Source organism: Mastomys coucha, unplaced genomic scaffold (assembly GCF_008632895.1).
Source record: "Mastomys coucha isolate ucsf_1 unplaced genomic scaffold, UCSF_Mcou_1 pScaffold13, whole genome shotgun sequence".
Classification (NCBI taxonomy): Eukaryota; Metazoa; Chordata; class Mammalia; order Rodentia; family Muridae; genus Mastomys; species Mastomys coucha.
In genome coordinates this window covers 20075622-20101697 of record NW_022196895.1, presented here as the reverse complement: position 1 = coordinate 20101697, position 26076 = coordinate 20075622, and the positions used below count along the sequence as shown (strand labels likewise).

The 26076-nt window shown below is 44.2% G+C and overlaps 1 protein-coding gene across 2 annotated transcripts in view; it reads right to left on the bottom strand.

Moving 5' to 3' along the window:
• The window catches only part of Mapre2 (microtubule associated protein RP/EB family member 2), a 94071-nt gene that overhangs the window by 44695 nt on the left and 23300 nt on the right, over window positions 1-26076 (bottom strand). Inside the window, exon 2 of one of the 2 annotated variants that reach the window (XM_031365118.1) lies at window positions 16078-16205. The exons of the other annotated variant lie outside the window; for it this stretch is intronic. Within the exon in view, the coding sequence (XP_031220978.1) occupies window positions 16078-16205 (128 nt within the window). The remainder of the gene's footprint in view (window positions 1-16077; window positions 16206-26076) is intronic. 2 annotated transcript variants of the gene reach the window in all.

Here is a 26076-nt window from a genome sequence, read left to right as displayed (position 1 = left end):
CATTTGTAAATTCTTGCATGGCATATGTTTTCATTGGCTGTCAGGTGAAGTCTGCTGAGTCACGTGGTGTGTCTGTGATGAACATCCTCAAGTCTTGCCCATCTGTTTCCAAGGCAGGTACCATCTTACCTTCCCAGCAGCACTGTACATAGACCTCAACTTCACCTTGAGTACTATCCGCTATTTAATCCTTGATGCCCTAGTGGGTGTGGCTGGTGCCTCTGGTGGGTTTCACTAATTACTAATGGCACTGAACATCTTCCTAAAGTGCTTGTGGGCCACTGTCTTTGGAGGTTTCTTTGCAAACCCTTTGCCTGTGTTTAAACTGAGGTATACTTTTGTTGAGTTGTGGGAATTTCTATGTTCCAGACACAGTTCCCTTATCAGACGCGTGGCTTGCCAATACTTCCTGCGCTGTTGTGTGGACTCTTTGAGACACCAGAAGTGCATGCTTTCAATTCTGAACTAATCTCATTTAACCCTTTATTTATCGCTTGTGCTTTTGTTGCCATGGCTAAGAAACAGCAGCCTGCCCCAAGCTGGGTGAAGGTCCACACACCAACACTACCAACCCAAGGTTGGGGAACATCTGTACTCAACCAAGACTGTCTTCCAAAGGCTTCATGATTTTAGTTTTTTACATTCAGGTTTATGATCAATTTTTGAGCTGACTCTTGTAGAGAGGGTGAGGCTAACGTTTCGTTTTTCTGCACGTGAATATTTTATCCCGGGATCACTCATACATTTAAAAAGTGACTTGTTTATCTGGGAAAGGTTATGAGTGTTTTGCTTGAATATACATTTGTCCATGTAGGTCAGAAGAGGGCACCGGATCACCTGCAACTGGACAGCTCCGAGTCACCACATGGGTGAGAAGAGTCAAACCCAAACACTCTTCACCACTGAACTATATCCCTAGCTCCCTCTCACCCGATTTTGTAGAAACCACTCAATCAACATTTGTCCTGGCTCTCTTACTGAAAATTAATTAGCTTATATTTACTTAAGCCTTTTTCTTTTTGACTTTCAAGACTACTCTATCTACATGTCGAGCCTTATGCCTGTCATGCACATTATCTTCATTACTGTAACTTTGTAGTAAGTTTTGAAATCAAAAGTAAATCCCCTGGGGCTAGGAGGTAGCTGGGTAGTACAGCTCTGCTAATTACTCACAAGGCTATGGGGCTGGACTCCTAACCCCCACTCCCCTGCGGAGGTAAGCCTCTGTTACTATGTTGGCATTAATTTATGTGTTTACATCTGCAGTTTGTTTTATTCACTATGTTTGGTGTATGTGCTTAAAATTATTTTTTCTATGCAGTTTCCTTAATAGTAAGTGATTCTTTTTATACACCTGATAAATTTTATTTGAAGCTTATTTTGTTAGGTATTGGATAATGACACTCACGTGCTTTCTAGTTATCTGTCCTTTAACAGTTCCTCAGCTTAAGGTTGTTCGTCTGTGAAGGTCAGGTGCATTTCTTGAGAATCCTGTTCTTGGTCATTTGCTAGTCTGTACTCTGACTGGAGAGGTGAAACCACTAACATTCAGTAATCTGTGAAAGGTGGGTATTAATTCCTGCCATCTGATTGGAGCCCAGCTAGTCCTCATTTGCTTGGCAATTATTCTAGCATGGTCTGTCCTTTCCAAAAACCTCTCGGATATGTTATTTTTCTCTTCAGTGGGTAGGGGATGTTCTGTAGCACTGAATGAGCAACCCAGCCAGTTAATGGCCCAGTGAAATAAGCAGCCAGTTCTCACAAATAAAGGACAAATGGACAATAAGTGTATGAAAAAGTGTTTAACTTTAACAGCCACCAGAAAAATAAAAATTAAACCACATTAAGATCAAAATGCAATCATTAAGTAAACAAATACTAATAAATGCAGATAGGGGTACCCAGAAGAGAACTCTTATACACTGCTGGTAGGAATGTAAGCTCGAGACTTAATCAGAATATTCTGTGTTCCAGTCAGGTACTGGAGGTATACACCTTTAATGCCAGCCATTCAAGAGCATAGGTAGACAGAGCTCTGAGGTGAGTCCAGCCTGGTCCACAAAGCGAGTTCCAGAATAGCCAGGGCTACAGAGAAACACTGTCTCAGACCAAAAAACAAAACAAAAGAAGAAAAAAAGAAAAGAAAAGAACCCACCACACACACACACACACACATACACACACACACACACACACACACACACACACACACACGCACACACACACACACACAGTGTTCTCCCAAATCTGTTACTACCCACAGATGTTTAATACTAAGGAAATACTCTTAAATTTTTCTAGCAATTAAGTTTCACTGAATTTTATCAACTACTATTTTTAAAAACAGGTAAGAATCTTTTTCCTTTACTTTGTTAATAAGATCAATTATATCCATTGATTTTTTTCTATGTCTGAATTCTTTGCACTTCTGGAATAATCCCCACTTGCTAGCCTTCACTGCAGTGCTGGGTTATATTCATAAACAGGATCTGACGTGCATATTTTCAAGTGAGCTGTCTGCGGTGATGTGTACTACCTTCTCAGCATGGTTCCTTTACACTGGAACGTTAAGCTGGGATGCATTTCATAATTTTGAAAAGCTTAAGCACTGAGGTTACAAATAAATGGTTCAGTTGAAATCCTGACCGTGTAGTTTCCTGCCTGTGCGGCCCAAGCTTTCCGGGCCTTCCTACGTGTTTCACAGCCATGTGGGCGTTGGAGTAGAAGAGTAACTGCCCTGTAGGAACTGATATAGAAAGAACACATCCCGTGAGCTCTTCCAGCAAGGACATGCTATGTGAACACTTAGGTGTCATGATACATGCCAGCTTTTCAGGACTCAGAGGAGATCCCAAGCGGACTTGTGGAGCTATGCAGAATTCATGTTACTGGCCCATCTGGGTCTGTGTGCTAGGTCACTTTCAGGTCTTGCTTCCCTGTGTCTTTTAAGGGCATACTGATTATACATCATAAAAAGAAAATCTCGAAGTCACTTGAGCCCACCAGGAACTGATATGGCTATGGCATGGTCTGTTTTCCTTGAATCCCACTTTTAACACACTGTGTCAAAGCTTCTTCGACTCAACCTGGATGACACTGTAGGAATACTATGGTGGGCTTTTTATGAAGCCACTGTAAGATCTACACTCCTTTCCTGGTGTACCATGCCCAGAGGTTATAGCTCTACCTCACTTTTCCAAAGCTTCCCCTAAGGAAACTCCTTTCACTGCAGGCTTCTCTGCTGTTCCTGGAACACGTCATTTGGCTCTGCATTAGGAGCTGTACACCCTGGGGCCACCTACACTCTGCTTCCTTCAGACCAAAGTGCAGAAGGCACCGTCTCAGAGAGGTCCTCTTTCACTGCCGCCATTGGAGGTGTTCCTCCTTCAGTCCTTATGACCTCACCAGTTCTGTATCTCGTGTTCTGACTCTGTTAGCTTGTGCTTCACCTTCTAAGGGATAGTGTTGGGGCACACTTGCCCCTGGCCCTTGTCCTTTTTGTACCTAAGCGTGTATTTAATACAGTATTTGAAATCAGAAGATTCTAGTAACTAATTGGCTAGTGAATAAGGGTCAGAGGCTGAATAGCAGCAAGGGCTGGGAAAGAGCAAATGGAAATGCTATCAAAATCCCCAGTGAGGCAGTACAAGAGCTGCTAGCTGTTCTTTTAAGATTTGGTGTTTTTCTTTTTTAAAGACTAAACAAGTATGAGACCCAGTCTTCAGAGAACATAAAAGATAAACTTTGAAAGAAGAAATGCAAGATGAATCAATGTAATCAAAGGGGAGGATGCTAATGTCCCCCAAGTGGCTGATTATAATGTGCTGCCCTCAGAAGCCATCAGCGCAATGGGCTCCTCAAGTTAGGAAAGGCAACAGAGTCTAGAAACAGCTAGAAATAAAGGAAACTATCCCACCACATTTTCATAAGCATCTATCCAGGATGATGTGGGTGAGGGAAGAGGAGAAGTGGAGTACCAGTCTTGGCTCCAGGGCCTTCCCCATCTTGAACAGGTTGGACATGCCCTCACACCCTCTGAGCCAACAATATTCTTAGGTGTAAAACGTCAGGGTTGGATAGAGTGCTCAGCTCTAAACTTAGATGATGATCTGATTCTCAGGCTGCCAACCAACTTCTCGTTTAAAGGCTACTTGAAGTTCTCTGCTAATTAGAACACTGACATGCTACCTGCTCATGTCTCAGACTCTCGCCAGCACACGTGCTTCTGGCCTCCCCATCTTTTGTTGTGGTTTCTGTCAGAGAGGCCCCTCGTGTGCTACATGTTCCCAGGGGCAGTGCCAGCTCCTCTCCTCTCTGAGCTCCTGATAGTCTTATAACTTAACAATGTAACTGTTCTCTGCCATCTCAGCAGTCACATATTGACAATTAAATCAGCTTTCTTAATAGAGCATGATGGATTTGAGACTTGATATAGTACAAGCACAGTGGCCTACTGTCTCTTTGTATTTGCCTGGTCACTCTTTGAACTGATGCTTCTGCAGGACCGTATCTGCCACCAAAGCACAAACCTCCTATTGGAGGAAGTGTCCCGTGGGAAATCAGGGCTGACTAAAGAGGAAAGTGATACTGCAAAACATGGGGTTCCATTTCCAGCAGTCAGCAGAAACCTCTACACACATACGCAGACAGACAGACAGACAGACAGACAGACACACACACACACACACATACACACACACAAATACATTCTTTAAGAGTTCAATTGTGAGGCTGGGGAGATAACTCAGTCAGTAAGTGACGATCACAAGGACCAGAGGTTAATCCCTAGAACCCATGTAAAAACCAGTGTACAGTGTCATGAGCTTGTATTCCCGGGGCTGGGAGGCTGTAGGAGCATATCCCTGGAACTCACTGACTAGCTAGCCTAGCTGAATTGGTGAATTCCAGTCCTAGTGAAAGACCCTGTCTCCAAAAGGAAAGTGGATAAAGCTCACTGGTCAGCCAGTCTAGCCAATCAGTGAGCTCCAGGTTCAGTAAGAGACCCTGCATCAAAAAAAAAAAAAAAAAAAAAAAAAAAAAAAAATCACCAGGAACAAATAGAGGATCCAATGCTGATCACTGACCTGTGTACATAGAAACATATGAATGTGTGTGCATCCCTGAGTGTGCACGCACACTTTCCCATAAATGTATGCCCACCCCCTCTTCCCTAACACAGAGACCTGCAGAGCATCACTCCCAGCTAGTCTGGCTGTAGAGAAGCTGATGACACAGGGCAGTCAGTGGACGTTCTGAGTTGATTAAAGTGCTGCCTATGTCATAGGAGACAGAAAGCTTCCTCGATCTTCCAAATGGAAATTTCAGAGCAGTAGAAATCAAACTCCAAAGAGTCCTTGGCTGAGATGTAGGATGGATCTCTTTATTCGAAGGTAAACTTTGGAGAGACCCAGAGAGCGCACAGCAGCTGGAGGCTTACAATATGAACAACAGACAATGGCTGTTTAAAAAGCAACTTTCCCAGAAACTCATCAATAAGATGGCATACTGAGAACCAGACCACCCGAATCAGGTGCTCTAACCCCAGCCCTAGGCTCACCTGAGTATTTGTGGACCATAACACAGCAGCTGAAGCGTAAGCCTGTTGGTTGGAAACACTAGCAGACTTTTTACCTGCTAAGGACTGAGCCAGTCCTAAGGACTTAGTTTCATGCCCAGGTCCCAATGTGCAATTTCCATTCAGGCAACATGCTCATCGCATTTTACTGAACATATCCTGCCTCACACGTGACACTTGGCTTCCACAGCAGAGTCCAGAAAGTGTGTGTGTGTGTGGGGGGGGGGTGCTCAGTACAAAATGTCACTGGCTTCCACAGAGCTCAGTGTTGAAACTGGAAGAAGTCTGAGTCTGAGACCTCAGCTAAAGTTAGAATTTAACATTCCAGACCTAGTAGGGGGTGGGGAGACCTTAAAACAAGTCTTTATCACAAATAAAAAAACATGTTAGGGAAGTATATAAAAAACCCACTGGGAAGAAATTCTGTTTTCTTTTTGGAGTCATGAAGAAAGAAGGTTTGAGAAAGCTCTGCCATCTTGTCTCTGTCTCCCCACCTGCACTTGAAAGGGTCTCTACACACTTGTCTCTAGTATCGTCTCTCTGCCTCCACAGACATGGCTTCGCTCTGTCTACTTGCCTATTTTTGTTTGTTTGTTGCTTCCAGACTATAAAACAGGCTGACATAAGGTAAGTTTGACTTAGAGTCAGGAATCTGAGAAGATATGAGTGTCTGTGTCTAACTTCTGTGATGATGGGTCACCTCTGACCAAATGCTATCTGTAGGTGACACATGGGGATACCCCTGTGCTTATGGGTGAATGAAAAAACCAATAAACTGCTGGGTTAATCCCAGCATTTGGAGGCAGAGGCAGGTGGATTTCCATAAGTTTGGGGCTAGTCTGGTTTACACAGTGAGTTTCAGGACAGCCAGGGTTACAGAGTGAGTCCCCTAAAACATTCTTCCCAAGGAAAATGATCTCATTTTAAGGGGCAAGTAACTGTGGTTTGAAAAGTCAGAAAAATAGAGAAAATAGAACAGAAAACCCAGCAAACCCACAAAGCAACTGCAAGTATAAAATAAACTCAGGGACGCAGATGTGCAAAGGCAGGGATGCAGATGTGCTAAGTGAGTCAGGGGAGAAGTCTAGAGAGAAACTGGCCATCGTCCCTCAGACAGGGTCAAGTCTCACTCGGAGCATCATTTTTTTTAGTCTTCAAGGGTCTTTGCTGAGGGTGGTCAGGAAGCAAGGAGAAAGGGGACATATGGAAGCCCTCAATGTGGAACTCTGAGCACATGCAAGATGGAGCAATGCGAATGGACCAGCACGAGACTGCGGCTCACTCGCAGAGAACCTCCTTTTGCTTACAGAGGTGCCTGTCCCTAGGTTAGGTGCCTTGTCGTCCCTCTGCAGGTGGAAATTTTTGCCCTTCTCTCTCGGGTCACAGCTCCTTCCTCACTCTTCTCACCCCAGACAAGCTCACTAGCTGGCACACCATCAACAGCATCCTTAACAGCCACTTCTTACAGAAGGATGCATCTCCCCCGCCCCCAACAGTTCCCCCAAAAGAGGCCTAAAGGCTAACAGTTCAGTAGACCTGGCTTGGCGTGGAAGAAGGTCAGCCACAGAGAACAGAGAGCAGCTATGACATAGCCTCTGGGCACACTGTGCTATAAGAAAGAAAACTGTTGCATAATAAGCTGACTTATGGATATATCCCAGGTTCGTCCCAGGACATTTTGTTATCTAAGCACAATTCCAGTATTAGAAGGAACTCAAATTAGCAGGAAGACCTCATGGTATTTACTTTAGGGATTTAGTCAGATGGCCAAAACATAAATGACAGAAGAGTTAAAGAGGGAGATGGGGTCGGGAAGGGGCAGGAAATTACTTCTGCTTTTTTTTTAAAAAAAAATGGATTCTAACATATTTAAAGTTGACATATGTACTTTCTCTAAAACTTGGCTCCTTTATTTTTAAAATTCTTCTATGAATTGTCCCAAAATGTCATTCAGAAGACATAGGAATAGACACCAACCTTCCTGACAGTGACTAAAGAGAAACTTTAGGGAACTCTGCTGGGGCTAATACCACAGCCATATGCTTCTCATGGTCACACTACATGGTCATAAAAATGTATGTGTGTTAAAATCCAAGGAAGAACCACACCCCTGGAAAGGAGATGACAGAGAGAGGTGACATGCTGTCTGTCACACTTACATAATAGTTTCAGGGTGGAAAGAAACTCAGCCTGTAGAGTGATGGTTATCTTAAGCAATTCTCCTCTTCCCTGGTATGCAATTCTAAAATGCCCAAACATTTAGCTGTTAGATCCGGTACCTCTTTTCTTTTTCCTATGTCACTTATGAAAAACTATAAATCAAAAATGTAATTCATAGAAAATGGTGAGGAAATATTATCTGAAGAGCTGTAGGACGTGGACATGCCCGACTTGATCATTACAATGTGCAGACACTGAAGCCAATTGGCAATTCAGACGTCACCAGGCGTGCCCTGCTCATCAGTATTGAGAACTGTCTGACAGCAAGAAAGGCTCGTGTTGGCCAGGGATCTCACCCTCCCTCTGCTTTGTCTGTGGAACAGATGAGAGCTCCAGATAGAAATGTGGCAGAGAGACTGCAAGCCAAGGGACGGGCCCTGGCTGGGTTTGATCTTGCTGCTTTTGCTGGGACCTCAGATGCTGGCCATGCTCGGCTTGTACTGAGTCAACCCCCTGCAGACTCCAGGAGTAAAGAGGACAGTGCAGAGCCTCACAGGACCAAAATGGTACCCCAAGCATCCAGCTTTCCTCAGCTTGGGCTGTGTCCATGTTAGGAGGCCTCATCTCAACATTTGAGCTCTACACTTCATAGTAGCTATCAGCCGTTTACCAAACCCTCATGGCCACTGGGCCAAGGACCTAAACAAGATGAAGACAAAGCTTTCTCTCCCTTGAGTACAGTGCTTACTACCTGGAGCAATGCTGTGCATACTGTCTCAAGCCCCAATATACACTACAGACACATGCACAATGTGAATGCACAGGCAAGACACCACGCTGGCTTCCTGCCTCACTGACAATTTCTTTTTCTTCAAAGTTTAGTCCAAGGTCACCTTTCGCAGCTGCTTTTTCTGTTCTCCACGTAGGATTCTTGCTGGACTGCCTAAGGGAGCCCAGGGGCAGATAGACAAGCAGTCTAGTCAGTTGTTCTGCCTTGCTGGCAGGTGAACAGTCTTTAAGACTGATGTTATCGTTTGGATCTTGATTGACCCTGAAAGAAACACATGTTAAAGGCTCAGTCTCCAGGGTGGTGCTACGGGAAGGGAGGGAGCAGAACCTTGAAGGGTGTGTCCTTGTGGGAGCTCCTTTGGTCACCAGGGATATAACTCTGATGAGATTTGGGGAACTTGGGTCTCTCCTTCTTCTCTCTTTTGCTTCCTGGCCGTGAACTGAATGTACCATGCTCCAGTGATTAAGTCCTTTGGTATGTGTGAATGTTCGTGTGTGCATATGTGAATGTATACACAGATGTGTGTCTCTGTGTGTGAATGCACATGTGTAAGTGTATATGTGTATATGTACACATGCACATATGTATGCATTATGTGGGTGAATGCAGTATGTGATATGTATATTTATGTGTATGTGAAAGTGCATGGGTACACATGCATATGTATATATGTAAATATGCATGTATGCACAACGTATATGTGTGAGTCCATTGTATGCATATATATATATACACACACATATATATATACATACATGTATAATATATATATGTGTGTGTGTAATATATATGTATATATATATATATGTATGTGTGTGTGTGTGTGTGTATGCATATATGTGTACAGGGAGCAAGCTTGCAACAAAATTATTCTAGATATTCTATTTTCCTCAAAGACATAAAATGGTTAAAATGAGGCTGTGAAATTCTATTAGGAATAACTTGCTCACATGAGGCCAATGTGAGGAAAGGCTAGACTATTTCAGATAAAAAATATGAACATGAGCTTTAGATCCAGAGGAGAGAATGAGATCTGTGGCTTCTGCCATGCACAGAATGGGTAAGCACACACTCCCGAGACACTCTGGCTCATCTGCTGTGAAACATCTGAGGGGTCTCCAGTTCTTAGGTCTTTTCTCAGAAAAATACAGAGGTGCTTACATCATAGTAAACTCATTTATAAAAAGAAATGACTGTCTGAGGTCTCCCTCAAATATATATTCCTCTTGTAAGTCTTTAGAGGTTTTAAACTGAAAGAAGAAAAAGAAAAAAATGGAAACAAGAATTCAAGATAATGTTTTATAAGGAGCATATCTGTCACATCACATAACTGACATCTTGAGGAAAAAAAAATCCAAAAATAACTCAGTATATTGGAACATACTTTTCTCTTGTAGGGATACTGGTTTTTTTTATAGACCCAGTAAATGATTTCAAAATAGATAATGTCTTCATGTGATTCAGAGGCAAGGATTGTAGACCAGGCACAGTGACGTATACCTATAATTTCAGCATGTAGGAGGCAGAGGGAGAAATCAAAGCTCAAGGCCAACCTGGTGTATTGAGTGAGATTTTGTCTCAATAAAACACCATCCATCATCACCATAACAAATATAAGCTCCAAGCAAGCAAGCCAGCAAGCCAGCAAGCCAGCAAGCAACTAATCAAACTATCCAAAACTCAAACCAAAAGACAAAACAAAACAAGATACACATAGTATTTTAGGCCATGTGTGGTCTTGTATGCCCAAAATCAAAGCATCTGGGAGATTACTAAATCCTAACCACTAGATCACCAGGGACACACTTGGGAAGATGAGGCAGAAGGACTGAAGTTGGGGGCCAGCCTAAGCTAAATAGGGAGACAGACTCAAACACAACACAACCAAGTAAAAGAGAGGCTGTTACAAATCAGAGACAAAGTCACAAGGGAGGGGCTCTAAGACTGTCATGCTTATGACCCACTCAACAAGTCTTCAAGCCACAGGTACTCAAGGCTTCCCATACCTCTTAAGAGGCCGACTATGCCCTGCAGTCAGGGCCTCAGGCCCAAAAGTCTATGGAGTTTATGCCAGGGCTCCCATTAGCTCCAGAGTCCACATTGTTCTTTTGATGACCACATCTCTCCTCTCTAAGCACACACATCTGGGGTGGTGGCTTAGAGACAGCATGGATACAGGACAGTTGCTAATCTGTAAGGCCTTCAACCAGGATCCTGAAGAGTATACATCTACCACATGTAGCAATTTCGCTGGGTAACAGAAAATAATGAGATCAAAACACAAGGTATAACTAAGGATATTGCTTTGTATAAATTCCTATAATTATTTCTGTGATCTTATTAAGAATTTACAATTTATTGGTTTATGTTTCTAATAATGCCATCAATTTTTGTTTATTCCTGTTAGCTATGTTTTCAAGTTTAACATGTATGTGTGTCCTTTGACTTGTCACTAAATATGTATGTACACAACACACACACACACACACACACACACACACACACGAGCTTTCAATGAAATAATATACATTATACATTTCAGGTCATCCACTTTCTCCTAGCTGTTGGGTTTCAATTTATCTTCATTAACGGTGCTTAACACCATGACAAAAGGAAGAAGCTGAAAACGGGATGCAGAAATGGATGTCAAAATCAACAGTCATTTGACACCTACCCAGTTTTCTGAAACCTAGGCGTGCTTGTCTTGTTCTGCAAAGAAGTTAGGTTCCCTGAGATATCTCATGCATACACAGTGGCTTCGAACCAATGTTCACTCAGCCCGGCACATGGATCCCAGTATGATGAAGCATGTTTCTGAAGGCAGGGACACAGGCTACCCTGGTTTGGGGAGGCTGCCCACTGAACAAACGCAGCACCCTAGATGGGCTCCTCTATACTGGGCACCCCCACCTGACTCTAGGAGGAGGACAGCCTTTCTGGGGTGCTCCTTGAACAGCTACCACTCTGTCATTCTGGAGCACCTCACCACACCCAAGAACATGAGTGTCTTTCCCGCTGACTCCCTTTATCCCACCCCCTTTATTCAACATTCTCCTTTGCACACATCCATCTCTCTTCAGAGGCACTTAACTGCTGTGGTCTCGTCTTTTCATGGACAGGGCTTCAAGGGCAATAATCTTACCCTGTTTATCTCAGGGCTCAAAATGTGTTTGTGAATAAAGCTCTGCTAATGGTCAGAACAGCATGCACAGCAAGAAGTTGGGTGGTGGTGTGGCGACTATGTTCAAGGATCAAACATCTGAATGTGCAAAAAACATCAAAAACTCCTAGTACCAGTTTGGTAAGTCGAGGTGAATGTATTTGGCATTTCAGTTTGTTACCCATGTGTGCACGTGTGTGTACACATACACACACACACACACACACACACACACACACACAAATTCAGGGCAAAACACCAAACCAAACCAAACCAAACCACTGTAATGCCACCAATTCATGTTTATCTTTAATAACAAAAGTATCAAGATAACGGAAATAAATAAATTATAAGGGAAGAAACATCCTCTTACATTCTATATCCTCTACTCAAAAAATAAGCTGTATTGAGCCAGTGAATTGGTGGAGACTTCAGTATGCTACCCAATCCAGCAAGCCACCCTCTAGCTGGATCCCGCCTAGACATGGCCCATCTCACTTGTTATCCATCTTTCTCCAACTATTTGGTATGCTGAGACCAAGTACACGGATTTTGAAATTAGCTGGTTAAATAAAATTAGGGAGAAAAAAATACCCAGTCTAGACAAAATCTCTACACAATGCCTCTAAGCACAGATAATATTCCATTAGTATTCTATGACCTAACCACAGTCCCATTATGAAATGGCTCACTTTCTTAGAGAAAACAATAAACCTCTGATCGTATAAAGCTAAGTGAACTGCTGGGCCTGCTGACACTGAGGGCTAGCCTTACTTGGTTTCAATAAGAGTCAGTAAGATCAGCCCTACTAAATTTAGCCTCTGAGCTGATTTCATCCCTAACCTGTCTTCTCTGCTGACACAAGAGAGTAGGCACAGGGGACACAGTGCTAGGCTGGAATGAACCTATTTAACAAGCACAGATCTGCAGCCAAAAATGGTCACAAAGAACTTGCTACCGTGCACAGGAATGACTACCACCACGGTAAAGCAGGCAAGGGCCTGTCCTTCAGGTTCCACGCCTGACGGCCACACCTCTGCAAAACCCAGTACATTCTACAAACTGTATTCCCTTCCACTGTTCATGTCTCAAGAGTTGTAAAATGCAACTACAACTTCATTAGCCAAATTCAATAGCACCCAGAATAAGAAAATACCAGGAACTTGATCCAACACAAAGCTTGAACCAATCTGGAGAAACACATATTGAACGTGAATCAAACTCAGATTAATTTTTTTTCTACCTTAAAAAAAAAAAAGCAAATCAAGAAAAATATTTAAAAATTTCAAAAATGCTTTCATTTAAATGACATTTTATTTAAATAGTCAGGTGCTCCAGGAAAATAAGCGAGCCGTCCATCAACCACGGTGCCAGTACGGGCTGTGCGATGATCCTGGCTGAGGTCCAGTCAGTGTGGAATGCCTGCTGGTATCTGCTTCCTGTCCTGGGACCGAGTGGGAAGGAGAGGGAGAGGATGCACAGGCTGTAGAAAAAGGCCAGCTGGGAAAACTGGCTTCGCAGCGACACCCAGCCTAGGGTGGAGAGCCGGCTATAGCAAAATGGGAGTGGGGATGGGGTGCAGAGAGGAGGCTGAGGATGGCAGAGGGGGGGAGGGGAGACACTACCTTCTGCCTTGGGTCAAACTCCTTCCAGTTCCTTTCCCGATCCTTTTCCGATCCTTCTGTCACCTTCAACCAGGTGCCTCCAGTGGAGGAAGCCACTTTTAGGAACGTTTAGCACTGTACTGGCCTTTCTCCGTCTCCACTACCTTGGAAACAGCTACTAAACTGGCTTGAACAAAACCCAGGACCCCATCCCCTGTCCAGTCCCCTATACATTTTACCAAGCGACAGGAACCATTTCTACGCTAGACTGGTATGGTGGTGCACGTGGCTCAACCTCCCATCCCACAAGGGGAACTCAACATGATGAAGATTTCAAAGCAGATTTAGGCAACCAGCAGTACAAAATGGAGACAGCCCCTCTGCTCTTCATGAAACAGATTGCTTTTTTGAGAAATAAATGCAATCCAAATAGGCATAACAGATCCATGACCCAGATTTAATGTTCGAAGAAAATGGTCATAAAGTAACGTCCTTGGGATAAGATAACAAGAAATGAGTAATCTTCACGGTTTTGCAATGTGTTACAAGGTATTTCCACGTGACCTACGTATTTATTTACTCATGATACAGAGGATTGAATCCAGAGCCTTGCGTACGTGAGACAAGTATTCCACCACTGAGCTACTACCAACCCAACGCACAGCTTTTACTTTAGAGAGCATTTAAAAATGTTTATGGGGAAGAGAGAGATGTCAGACAAAGGTAAAAAAGGTCCAGAAACAAGTACAGCACCATAGCTGGATTTCAGTATTTTTTTGCAAACTGAAGGAAAGCTGATGTTCATTTTTTTCACCTTGCCTTATATTTTAAAAAGAAAACCATTAAAACTTCATTGTAAAGCGATTCCAAATTACACACACACACACACACACACACACACCCCAAAAGTAACCAGGCCCAAAGTCTATGTGTCTCAATGAACTTTTACACCATTGGAATTTCATACGTTCTAATTGATGTTTGTTTTAACATTGGCTTTGAGGGAGAGCTGCTAGCCGGGGATAAAATGAGGAGAGAGAGAGAGAGAGGGAGAGAGAGAGAGAGGGAGAGAGAGAGAGAGAGAGAGAGAGAGAGAGAGAGAGAGAGAGAGAGAGAGAGGCCACAGGGAAGAAGGGCAGATGGAGAACCGTCAGGTGTGCAGTGTGTAAGTCTTTACAAAGCTGGGATACAATGTTAGGAAAGAACAGTCTGCAGAAACGCATGCCGGTGTTCTGTGTCTTCCCAGAGCAGGCCACTAAAATCAAACACCACCCGATAAGCTATAAGGAACTAAAACAAATACCCGAGATACATTATACACCATAAACCTGAGCATTCCTAAGCGTGATAAGGACAAATAACTTAGGTCAACCTTATTTGGATTTGTTCTTATTTGAGTGACACTGTCCTACCTGCCGTCAAAATCTTCTAGGACAAGACTAGAAATGAATTCATAAATAAGTAAATATTAAGACTGCGTCCTCCTGCCAAGTGCTATTGCTGAAGACAAAATTACACTAAGAGCATGCGAATGGTGCCAGACGGGCCTGGGATACCTGAGCCACACTGTTAGTGGTCTGAGGTTTCTCAGAAGTGCACAGCAAGGGGCAGACTGCTGGAAGAGCCATCCAGGATGGCTCACCAAGCACAGGGGCCTAGGCTCCAGACCCAGGGTGCTGACTGAGAGGGCCACGGGAGCTTTTTCAGCAACCCCCAAGAGATTAGATATGCTCTGGTGCAGTTTCCACTTTGAGAACCCATGTCCATCTTTCCACAACACAGACTCACACTTGTTTTCCGGTCAGAGTGCTACAGGCAGATTAACACACTTTGGTTTTTGAAATTTACCTTTTTTTCAAAGAAGTTTAACTCAATACACGTTCCCTACCAAACTACTGGATATTAGGCACAGTGGTACGTTGGGCATTAGACAAAAAGTAAACTACAAGCCTGTTCCTTTAGAACTCCTGGTACCTCCTCGAATCATACATGACGTGACAGAGTTTGGGAAAACCACAGAGCCTGGGGAAGCCGTCCCAGAGCGGACAGTAGGTGAGGCAGCTTACACTGTGAGGAGGATGTTACCGACCAAACTATGCGGGGCCAAAGGGAACGTGTCTGCAGAGAACAGAGGGTGTTTTTCGGAGTGAAGGCTCCGGGGAGAGCGATGGGAAGGATGGGTCTGAGAAGGGCAATATGGAAGGAGTCCCAGAGGTTCGAGGTCCACTATGGGTGGTGCCATTTGCTTGGTGCTATAGACATGCGTTCACCCTGGAGCTATGCCTCAATGCTTTTTATTTTGGAACAATGTCCCACTTGGTTAACCAAGCTCAAAGCTTGGTTAGCTTTGAGCTGGTCATGTGGTCCAGGCAGACCTTGTGTTTATGATATACCCCAGTCTTGGCCTCTTGAGAAGCTGGGATAGGGCCCTGAACCACCAATTCAAGCTCTACGGTATTTGACGTCATATATATGGTGATAATAGGATGGCGGAGCAGAGGCTAGGAGCCAGGATTACAGAGGAGTGTGGCAGACAGCAGGCAAGCCAGAAGCAGTTTGTATACTCATCTGCATGGCCGTGTGCTCTCAGGTGTTCCCAGACATCCCCCCCCCCGACACCCCCCCCCTGTAGGTCCTTTACTTCCAGCCAAGTTTCCCCTTTTATTTATATGTAGCCATACTTATATATACGTCTTTGTCTTACCCCAAATATGTCATGTGTGTTTCATAAAAATTACATTCAATTGCCAGGAAACATCGTGTAAATACTACGAGGATAATCTCTTACCTGAACAGAGCTGTTCCACTTTTGTGTAGTTTAGAGACACAATGTCATTAACCCATGCAATGATGTCATGCCTGCTCATAGTCTCCTGGGTTATCGAGGTAGAATACACATTGACCGCCATTCCCCAACTAGGATAAAACAGATGGAAATAAGGTTACTCACAAGAAAAAAATCAGCATAGGACTATCAGAGACACTTAATCAAGGACATAGTTGGTGGAGACTGCATCCAAGCTTCTTAAACATGGCTCCTGACCCCATACGGGTGGTGGGATGGCACAGGGAGGGAGTGAAAAATCGGGCATCAGTAAACGGTTTTTGATCTTGCAGCAGCCAACAATTAGTTCTTAATCAGATGTGCAATGAACCCAACGTGTTCCTGGCAGTGCTTGACCATGCTGCATCAGGAGACTTCACTTCAGCCTCCACAAAGTGCACTTCCCCCGAGGGCCCGAGATACCTCACGATGCCAAGATCATTGCCTGAAGCCCTCTGCCTCAGATTCTGAGACTACTGTCTTTTGTTACGTGCAGTTATTTTCAATGTACATACAAAGCTTTCTGCTCTTACAGAAACACACTGGCTTAATTACAGAAAACAAGGCTTTTAATATTTTCCTGCTGTCGGTCCTTAGCACGCAAGTATCAAACAATGTATCTTTGGACTAGATTGTGCTCAAACAGGCACATCCATCTCATTAATTGTAAATTTCACTTTTTGTGGCTTTTTTATTATTTATTTATTTATTTTGTTATTTTGAGACAGGGTTTCTCAGTGTAACAGCACTGTCTGTCCTGGAACTCGATTTGTAGACCAGGCTCAAACTCATGGAAATCCATCTTCCTACCTCTGCCTCCTAAGTGCTGGGATTAAAGGCGCACACCACCACGCCCAGCTTGTCTTTTCTATCAGGGTCTCTCTATCGATCTCTGGCTGGCCTAGAACTTCCAGTGAACTGCTTTTATTTCTCATTGCTAAGATCACTGGTGTGAGTCACTGTGCCTAGCTTCATGGTAAGATCACATGTGTACTCATGGGCTGTTTTAAAGTTCTATATGGTTCACTGCCATAAATGTTTGATTTGTGTCCCTACTGGGCTTAGCTCACGTAAGCATTTGCAGGTGGAAAGGGTTTTGGAGTGGAAAGTTTCACCAGCTCTTGAGTGCAGTAGGCCTGACTCCACCAAAGCCATTTGCCACCCTTTTCCCCCAAGTTCCCTCTAACTGCCTATTTGGATCACATTTCATGTATTTCTCCTGGGGTGCCACTGTGTATCTCCCTATCTAGACTCTTCAGGCTCTGAGACTCTTAATTTGCAATAGAATTTAGAGTCTCACTTTGACCTCAAGTCTATGTGAGACACTAAGTTCCCAGGCTTACAACCCTGTACACCATGACAATCTTGTTTCTTTTCAAATAAGATTTATTTATTTTTAATTGTGAGCATGCGTGTGTGCGTGTGCGTTTGTGTGTGTGTAAGTGCAGTGCTCATAGAGGATAGAGGAGGATGCTAAATCACATGGAGCAGGAATTACAGGTGGTTGTGAGTGCTGGGAACTAAACTGGATCCTCTGCAGGAGCAGCTAGCGCTCCTAACCACTGAGCCACCCCTCCAGCCCAGGGAACCTTATATTTTATACATTATCTCACAGAACCTTTATCACAAGTACTCAAAATGCCAGTGTCTCATAGGCTGCCCCTTCTCACAGCTATGTAAAGGATTCTTTGTAACATTTAAACATGGATGGAAATTTTGCAATTCTATGAATTTCATAGGATGTTTATATGCATATGTAATGATAGACATATATTAAGTCTTATTTGAGCAACAAATATACACAAAACAAAAAAGCCGAGTAACAAACCAGTCACATCTACTTGGTTTCTGCGACCATCAACTCAACAATCGACTCCAAGCTTGTTTTAATTAGAGCCCCATAACTTCTCTCTGCTAATCCCATATCTGGCCCCACAGCCCATATTATTTTAGAGTAAATGCCAAGCACTGAGTCCTTTCAGTTATAGATAAAGACATCAGAAAGCATCAAGCCACAAAGCCAACAGCACCCATCCACTGGAACGAGCGTCACATCTTCATACGGCAGGTGTTACGACGGCTGGTCATTTGTCTTACTTAGTCCGCATATGGATTTGTGCACTTTCTTATTAACTGCAGGCTAGTCTTCTATTTGGATCTTTCATGTCGTCTTCGTAACTGCTACTGAAAGAAAGACCTTTTTTGGAGGCTTCTAAATCTGGAGGCTTCCCACCCATCACTCTGGGTGGGGTTTGATGCTGCCTTGGCGTTTGCTTTCCTGTACTCTATGACTTAATCTACAGGCTGCGTCTGGTTCAGGCCCTAATCTGGGGAGTGAGGTGAAAGGCTCCATGCAGTGACTGAGCTTTCATTAGAAATCAGGGACTGCCTGTCTCTTCCTGCCATGCTGTTAAACACTGTGATGTTTGCCTACATCCAAAAACTTCTAAGTTATTGCCTGTAGGTTGTTCTTAATGTATCATCTCTGATGATCCTATGAAGAGAATCCCCTCTGAGGGAGCCTGAGGTCGGATGGTGGACACAACATGGAGCAGGTCCTGACTGCTTCTTTATACTTTCTGGGTAATGGGCGTGTCCTGACTATTCTGTAGTCAACAGGATTTTTATTTTGGTTTTGTGAAGTAGATCCACGAGGTCACTGAGTTTTAGCAAACTTGATATGCCTTAGTCCATTCCAATTTATATCTCGGTTGCTAGGAGGCATATCTGAGCGTCTGAGTGCTTATTCAGGCTGGCTTTTCAGTTCTTTTGATACAGTCTTCCTTGTTTTCTGGTATGACAAGACGTTCCAGGCTCAACTAGTAGCTTTCTGACCTAAAACCAGTCATTTCCCCAAGGTCCTGACTTCTTTCTGAACAGACTATTTGATGACACAGATGAAGTAAATGTTTTAAACATGACTAGATAAAATACCAAAATCTAAAGTTTTTAGGCTTTATAGAAAAGGCCTATATATTTACTAAACAATTGCACTAAACTCAAAGTCGGTTGCTTTCCTCAAGGTGATGCCAATCTGCTTCCTGCTCCGAGGTATTAAATAAGGAATTTATAAACATGAGAATGGCACCCACACGCCCTCCAAGTCCGTGGCTCTCACCTTCCTAGGTGCACCTTGTACAACCCTTCGATTCAGTTCCTCATGTTGTGCTGACCCACAGCCATAACATGGTTTCCTTGCTACCCTATATGCAAGATATTTGCTATGTGAACCCCCCAAGGGGTCACAAACCACAGGTTGAGAATCACTGCTCTAAATTCTCTTTCCCCTGAAGACTGAGAATCTGCCAGCACTGAGCCCCACTTATGTGACCATGAATATGACTTTCCTATACTTCTGTTAAAGCTTCTACTGCTTTTCAGTCAGCAGCTTTCACTGGTTTCTTTAAGGTGATAGTTTTATTAAGTGAAGCCATTTACTTTTACAACGAAGTCACCTTTCGCCACCTTTATAAATTCTATAAAGCCTTAGTAAGGATAAATAATTCAAAACTTAAAGCATTTTGGACCGTTTGATAGGATTTCTATATACTTCTGGACATAACTTCTGGCAGTCGATCATACTTTCCTAATGATTTTTTTTTCTCGTGGTAATAAAAAGCCTTTACATTTCCCAGCAATGGATAGGCGGAAGGCGAACTGTCAAGTGCCAGGTGGCATCCAACCAAGGGTGATAAATATTTTGCTCCAGGTGATTTAAAAACAAAACTAAACAGAGAGGGAAGATACAAACAGATCCATATTTGACAAACACACCCCACTGAGTGGAAAATGGTCTGTAGTTATAGAAGACGAAGAAATACCAAATAGGGCGGGAAGATGAGATGAAAACAAAACAAAACAAAACAAAACAAAAAAAACCAAAACACCATGAGTAGACTACTCCAGCGCAGCCATGAAGCAGCACTTCCCTCCGGGTCGGTGATGATAACATTTGCTACAACTGTCCTTGTATGTATTCCCCACAAATAAGGCACTCTACGTTTTCACAGAGCTCATTAAGACAAGGGGCAAACAACAAAAAGAGCAGCATCATTGTGCTTCAGAAGCCTCGTTAGTTATCAGCCCTGCCCTCCAACTACTGCAGCAATAGGTTTCCAAAACACCTGCAGCCCCTGGCAATGCTGGATGAGGATGGGAGGGCCTTATGGGAAAACTAGGAACGTGGACAGAGGAACCCCATTCAAAGGCAGGAACATGCTAACATTTACTTAAACATGGCCAACACATTTCAACAAGTATTTGAATCAACAAATTGAATCAACAATCAGGATCATTAGAAATGTCAATGAACTCTCTGTGCAGACTGGAACATTCTTGTCATCTATATTCTTCCAAACTTCAGAAAGGTTTTATTTATTAACTGCCATACAAAGTACTTCACGATAGTGTTTTCAAGCAAGATTTGCTTTGGTTGATCCTTCTCCTGAGTCTTCCCCTTCCTCCCTGTCCTTCCTGCTGCCCTTTCACCCATAGTGACCTCCTCTCTGTCTTCATGTCACGTGTTCCGTGGTGCACACACACACACACACACACACACACACACACACACACACAGGTAAACACTGAAAGCTAGGATCTACATGAGAGAGAACATTTATCTGTGCACGTCTGTGTCACCTGGCTTAATGGAATGTTTTCTAGATCCATCTATTTCATTTTTCCTGCATTTCATCTTTCTTGATAGCTACATAAAATTCCTCTGTGTATGTGCATTTTCATTATCTACTCATCTGATGATGGACATCTAGGGGTTGGTTCCATTTTCTTGCTACTATGAATAGAGGAACAGTAAACATGGATGAACAAGTGTCTCTGTGGTAGATGCAGAGTCCTATGGGCATGCGTCAAGGACTGGTATAGCTGGATCATCTGAAGTTCAATTTTAACTCTTTGAGAAACCTCCACACTAATTTCCATGTTTGAACTACTTTATATTCTAAGCACTAGTGAGCTCTGCTCTCTAATGGTTGGTAAGGCTTGTTCCCATCCATCCTCTTGACTCGGGCATTCTGATACAGTTTGAATGGAATCTCAAGGCAGTCTGTTTCAGAGAGACAGCTCTGTGCATTCCTGACTTTGTGGTGTCTTTTGTTAGCTGCTGACCCATACATGCCAGCTTTCTGATTTTAGGCCTGACAGCTTTGGCTTGGCATGCCCTCTGCCCCATGGGAAAGGGTCCTTGTGATGATCCAGCAAGCCAGTGTCCATGCCCCGCCCCGCTCCTCTGTTTGTATGTGTGTGTGTGTGTATGTGTGTATATGTGTGTGTGTGTCTATCTCTCCCTCTCCCCCACCTCGTGTGTGATTTTACTTCCATACTGATCATCTTTTCTCTCCCTAGTTCCTTCCACTTTTTTCTACAAACACACTTTTAATATATTCAATCTGAAATTTTCCAGATGACTAAAAACAGAAAGGTTCTTATACTTTTCTAAATATTAGCCTCTGATGAGAGTTAAATAAATCTTACCCTTTCCACAGATCTGTTCTGAAATTCTAAGGTTTCATTATAATTTCTTGCATCTTAACCTACATGGAAATTTAAAGGTGAGAGAGAGCTCCTGCCTAGCAGAAGTGTTGTGTACTTATTGAAGGGAGTTTGATATCACCTCAGAGATAAAGTCATTTCACACCACTCCTGGGAGGAAAGCAGGGCAATCATCAAACTCCTTCCACACATGAGAGTGCTATGTGGCACCTGAAGGGTCTCTGTACCAGTTTTCCTTACAGCTTCAGGCCACTGTGTCTGGCTTCGCATCCTCACAAGACATAAGAACACTCCGATGAAGATAGAAATTATAATAAGTTTAAAATATGGATATCCTTTTTAAGTTTTATTTGGTTTGTTCATTTTATTTTAGGTATGTGTGTTTTGCCTGGATGTATGTGTGTGTACCATGTGCATGCCTGATGTCCTTGAAGGTCAGAAGAGAACACTGGAGCCCCTGGAACTGGAATGGCTTAGATCCCCTGGAAGGATTGCCTTGTCTGACCTCAGTGGGAAAGGATATGCCTAGCCCTGCAAGAGATTTGATGTGTCAGGGTGAGGAGATACCCTCCTGGGGAGGGGGAGGCTCCACCTTCTCACAGAAGGGAAGGGGATTATGGGGGAGGGACTGTGTGAGGTGGGGACGGGGAAGGGGGCAGTGATTGGGATGTAAATTTTAATTAATTAATTAAATTTCATTAAATAAATTTATTAATTTATTGTAATTAATTAATGGAATAGAAAAGAAAATATTGCCAAAAAAATGCTGGGAACTAAGTCCAGATTCAAATGCTCTAAACTGCTAAGCCATCTCTTCAGCCTTAAGATATCAATTTTTTTAACTAACATATTTTTATCAAGATAAATGCCAAACTATGAGGAATAAGGTCACTCTGAATGCCATGGAGCTGAAGCTCAGGTTTGGAATTTCCATGGGTCTTTTGGATGGAAATGGCAGTTGATTCTCAGGTGGCCTCTGGGATGGAATTAGCTCTCTTTGCAAATTTACAAACAAAAGTCCAAAGCACTATGTCCATAGTGGGACTCAAACACCTGGCTAAATTCAATACTGTAAAAAAGCATTGGCTCCCCTATTTAGGGGAGACTGGGGAGATAGTCTGGTTGGTCCAATGCTTGCTGAGTGAACATGAGGATCTGAATCAGATCCCAAAACCCACAGAAAAAGCCAGAGCTGTGGGGAGGTAGGGACAGGTAGATCACTGGGTCACTGGCCAGTTAGTGGACCTAATAGGTGAGCCCTGAGTCACAGCGAAGACACCTTGTTGAAATACAAAAACAAAAAAAACCCAAAGGAGTTGGGCATGGTGGTGCACTCCTTTAATTCCAGCATTCAGGAGGCAGAGGCAGGGGGATCTCTGTGAGTTTGAGGCCAGCTTCCTCAGTCTATAGAGCAAGTTCCAGGACAGCCAGGGCTACACAGAGAATCCCTGTCTCAAAAAACCAAAAACCAAACTAAACCAAACCAAACCCCAGAAATCCCGATCCTCAGAAAGCAAAGTTGCAATTCTGGCTTCTCTGTGGACATTAACTTCAGAGCAAGCAAGCCCAGCGTGGGACGCAGTGTCCTGCTGACCTGTCCTGCTTCTCCTGCATTTGACATTTGGTGGTGGCCAGGACCAAGAGGCACAGCAAGCTTATGCTTTGCAGCAATTGATTCAATTCTGTGAGTCAATGAGACAAGTTAGCTTGGATTAAGGTTTGGCAAGTCCCAAACATGGAAAAATCAAAATAGGAATTCTACCATTTTACTAGTCATGGGTCCTGAAACCCAATTTACAAAATAACCTGCAGGTCTGTCCAAGAACCAATCTGGCAAGGTTTAAGAATTCTTTCAAGTGAAGCATTCTTCAGAAGTAAACAGATATGCAAGATGCCTGTCAGCATTGTCAGCTGACGGAAATGACTTCTTAGGCCACTCGTTCTGTCTCTTTGCCCCACCTAACCCCACCAAACGGACCCCCACAGCCACACTGTTCCCATTTTCTCCTCCACACTCTCAGTCAACCCTTTCACAGCCTCCCCCAAAAAGCGGGATCATGATAGGTCAGGTGTTCCAGGATATATATACCTCTTGCTTTGGGCTTGTCCATATAAAAGTGATTTAAGAAATTAATCTGACCGCCCCTGGCAATGGGCAAAGAGACATTCTCCGTCTGTGCTGCATGGCGTGGCAGAAAACGGGTGTCTGTGGCCCAACTGTGCCACGCGTTGAAGGACGGGTCTCTAGGCACGGCAGTCCACGGCTCTCCGCCTTGCTCCTCCTGTGGAGGACATGACACCTTGGTGGTGGTAGTGTTCTTACATCAGTCAGGGGCAGAGCAGATGGCAGTCCTTTCTTTAGATTAGCTTGATGCCTGGCTTGGTGGTCAGACTCTTATGCCTAGGACTCACAGAAATCAAATCAAATCAAATCCAGGCAGCATAGCATGGGAGGAGGAAGAAAGAGACATGTAGACTGCCACAGCACTAGAGACCCACCCTTCAGCGCATGGCACAATTGCTATGACACCTGATTACTGCCATGCCATGCATCACAGACAGACCCTGTCATCCAAGGGCCCTCAGGAGCCATCACAATGTGCAAGTGTATGGTGGTCAGATGGGAGAGAAAGAGAAATGGAGCAGATTGAACATTTATGGAGAGAGATCAAACTGGAGACTCCAGGTAGAGAGGAGTAGCCTCTTGTGTGTGTCCAGCCCCACCACCTAGGGCTATGGTGAGGTCCTGGCCTGAGCTGTTGCTGAGGGCCATATACGAGTCCCGGGCTGTGCAGTGGCAGGGGTAGGTGTTGATGTCCCTGATTGGAGCAGCTGCCCAGGACCACATGGATGTCCAAGGGTTGTCCATAACTGGCCCTACCTCTCATTGTATGCTGCACTCTGGAGAGCAGGCCCTGAGTCTTACCCAGGCAGCCCAGAGGACTTGGCCCTGGTGACAGGGGTGTGGGTAAGCCAGCCTCCAGGGTGTCAGTGTAGGAGAGCTGACCCTGCCGCTCATCTGCCATGGGATGGCACGGGCAAAGAAGTGACGTCCCTACCCCAAGCCCTCATAACCTCTGGCAGTTGGGAGAGCTTCCCATAGGATCATGAGCTTGGGAGAGCAGGCCCTGCACCTCACCGGGTAGCACAGCAGAGCTGGCCCTGGTGGCAAGGAGGGTAGGTGAGCCAGCACTGAGGGTGAGAGAGTGTGGGAGCGGGGGTGACGCCCTGCCCCTCACCATCTACAACAGTCAGGAGAACTGACTCTGAGGTCATTGAGAACAAGTAAGCTGGCCCTGGCCAGCTGTAGCACTCTAGAGGGCAGGCCCCGCACCTCACCTGGGCAGCACAGGAGAGCTGGTCCTAACAGTGAAGGCATGGGTGAGCTAGCCCTGAGGGTGTAAGAGCAGAGGAGCTGGCCCAGCCCCTCACAGGCTTCAGTACTTAGGAGAGCTCCCCCCCTCTACCCCAAATCTTGCCAACGGTGGCACTGGGAGACCTAGTCAGAGCAGTGCTGGAGAGCTTGCCCTGGCGTTGCAGATATGGGAGCTGGTGGGCTGACCAGCTCAACTACCACTCAGGCCCAGATCCAGGGCTCTGAGTTGGGCCAACCCAAAATCTGTATCATCTATGAAAAGCCGAGAGACATAAAAGGACCAGTCCTGCTGTTCCAAAACTGCAGGATCTCCATGACAACAACAACATGAGGACTCCCAATGAGGATGTCCCAGAAGCCAGAGACCTCGAACCAGACCAGTGATTCACTGCAGTGACTATTCTGCAAGTGTGTGGATAGAAGAATGCAGTGTGGGACACACTGACATACTGCAGCTTCCACAATGAGATTTTTCTCTATGCTTTGTTGTTGCTATTTGTTTGTGTGTGTTTTATTTGGGGTGGGAGGCTGCAAGGGGCATGGGCGGATATGAAGGGATGGGGGAGATGAGGGAACTGGGGTACTTAATGTGAAACAATAAACAGTGAAAAAAAAGAAATTAATTTGAGGAATAAGGCATGTGGAATCTACTTTGATTCTTAACAACTAACGCCCATGCTCACAATCTTCCCAAGTTTAGACAAGGCCATCTGCAGAGTAACCAGCCCTCCGTGTGCAGCAGACCCTGCCCATTGCTCAGCGCAGTGGCCCTATATAGCTTGCATTTGCTCCAATCCAAGCTTGTGTTGAAGCTAAACCCTTAAAAGTCATTATAGAACCTGCCAAATGGCTCATTAGTTTAGAGTGCTTACCACTGCTGCAGAGGACCTGGGTTCAGTTCCCAGCACCCCTTTCAGGTGATGTCAAGTTGACACACAAAACCAGCCAGTACAATTGACCCCTTGTCAACTTGACACACAAACACATCACTATTAAGCCTCCACCCTTACCTTCTTATTCATCCCCAAGATGTAAAGTCCCACAGTCTTTACATATTAAAAGTTCAATCAATTTAAAAT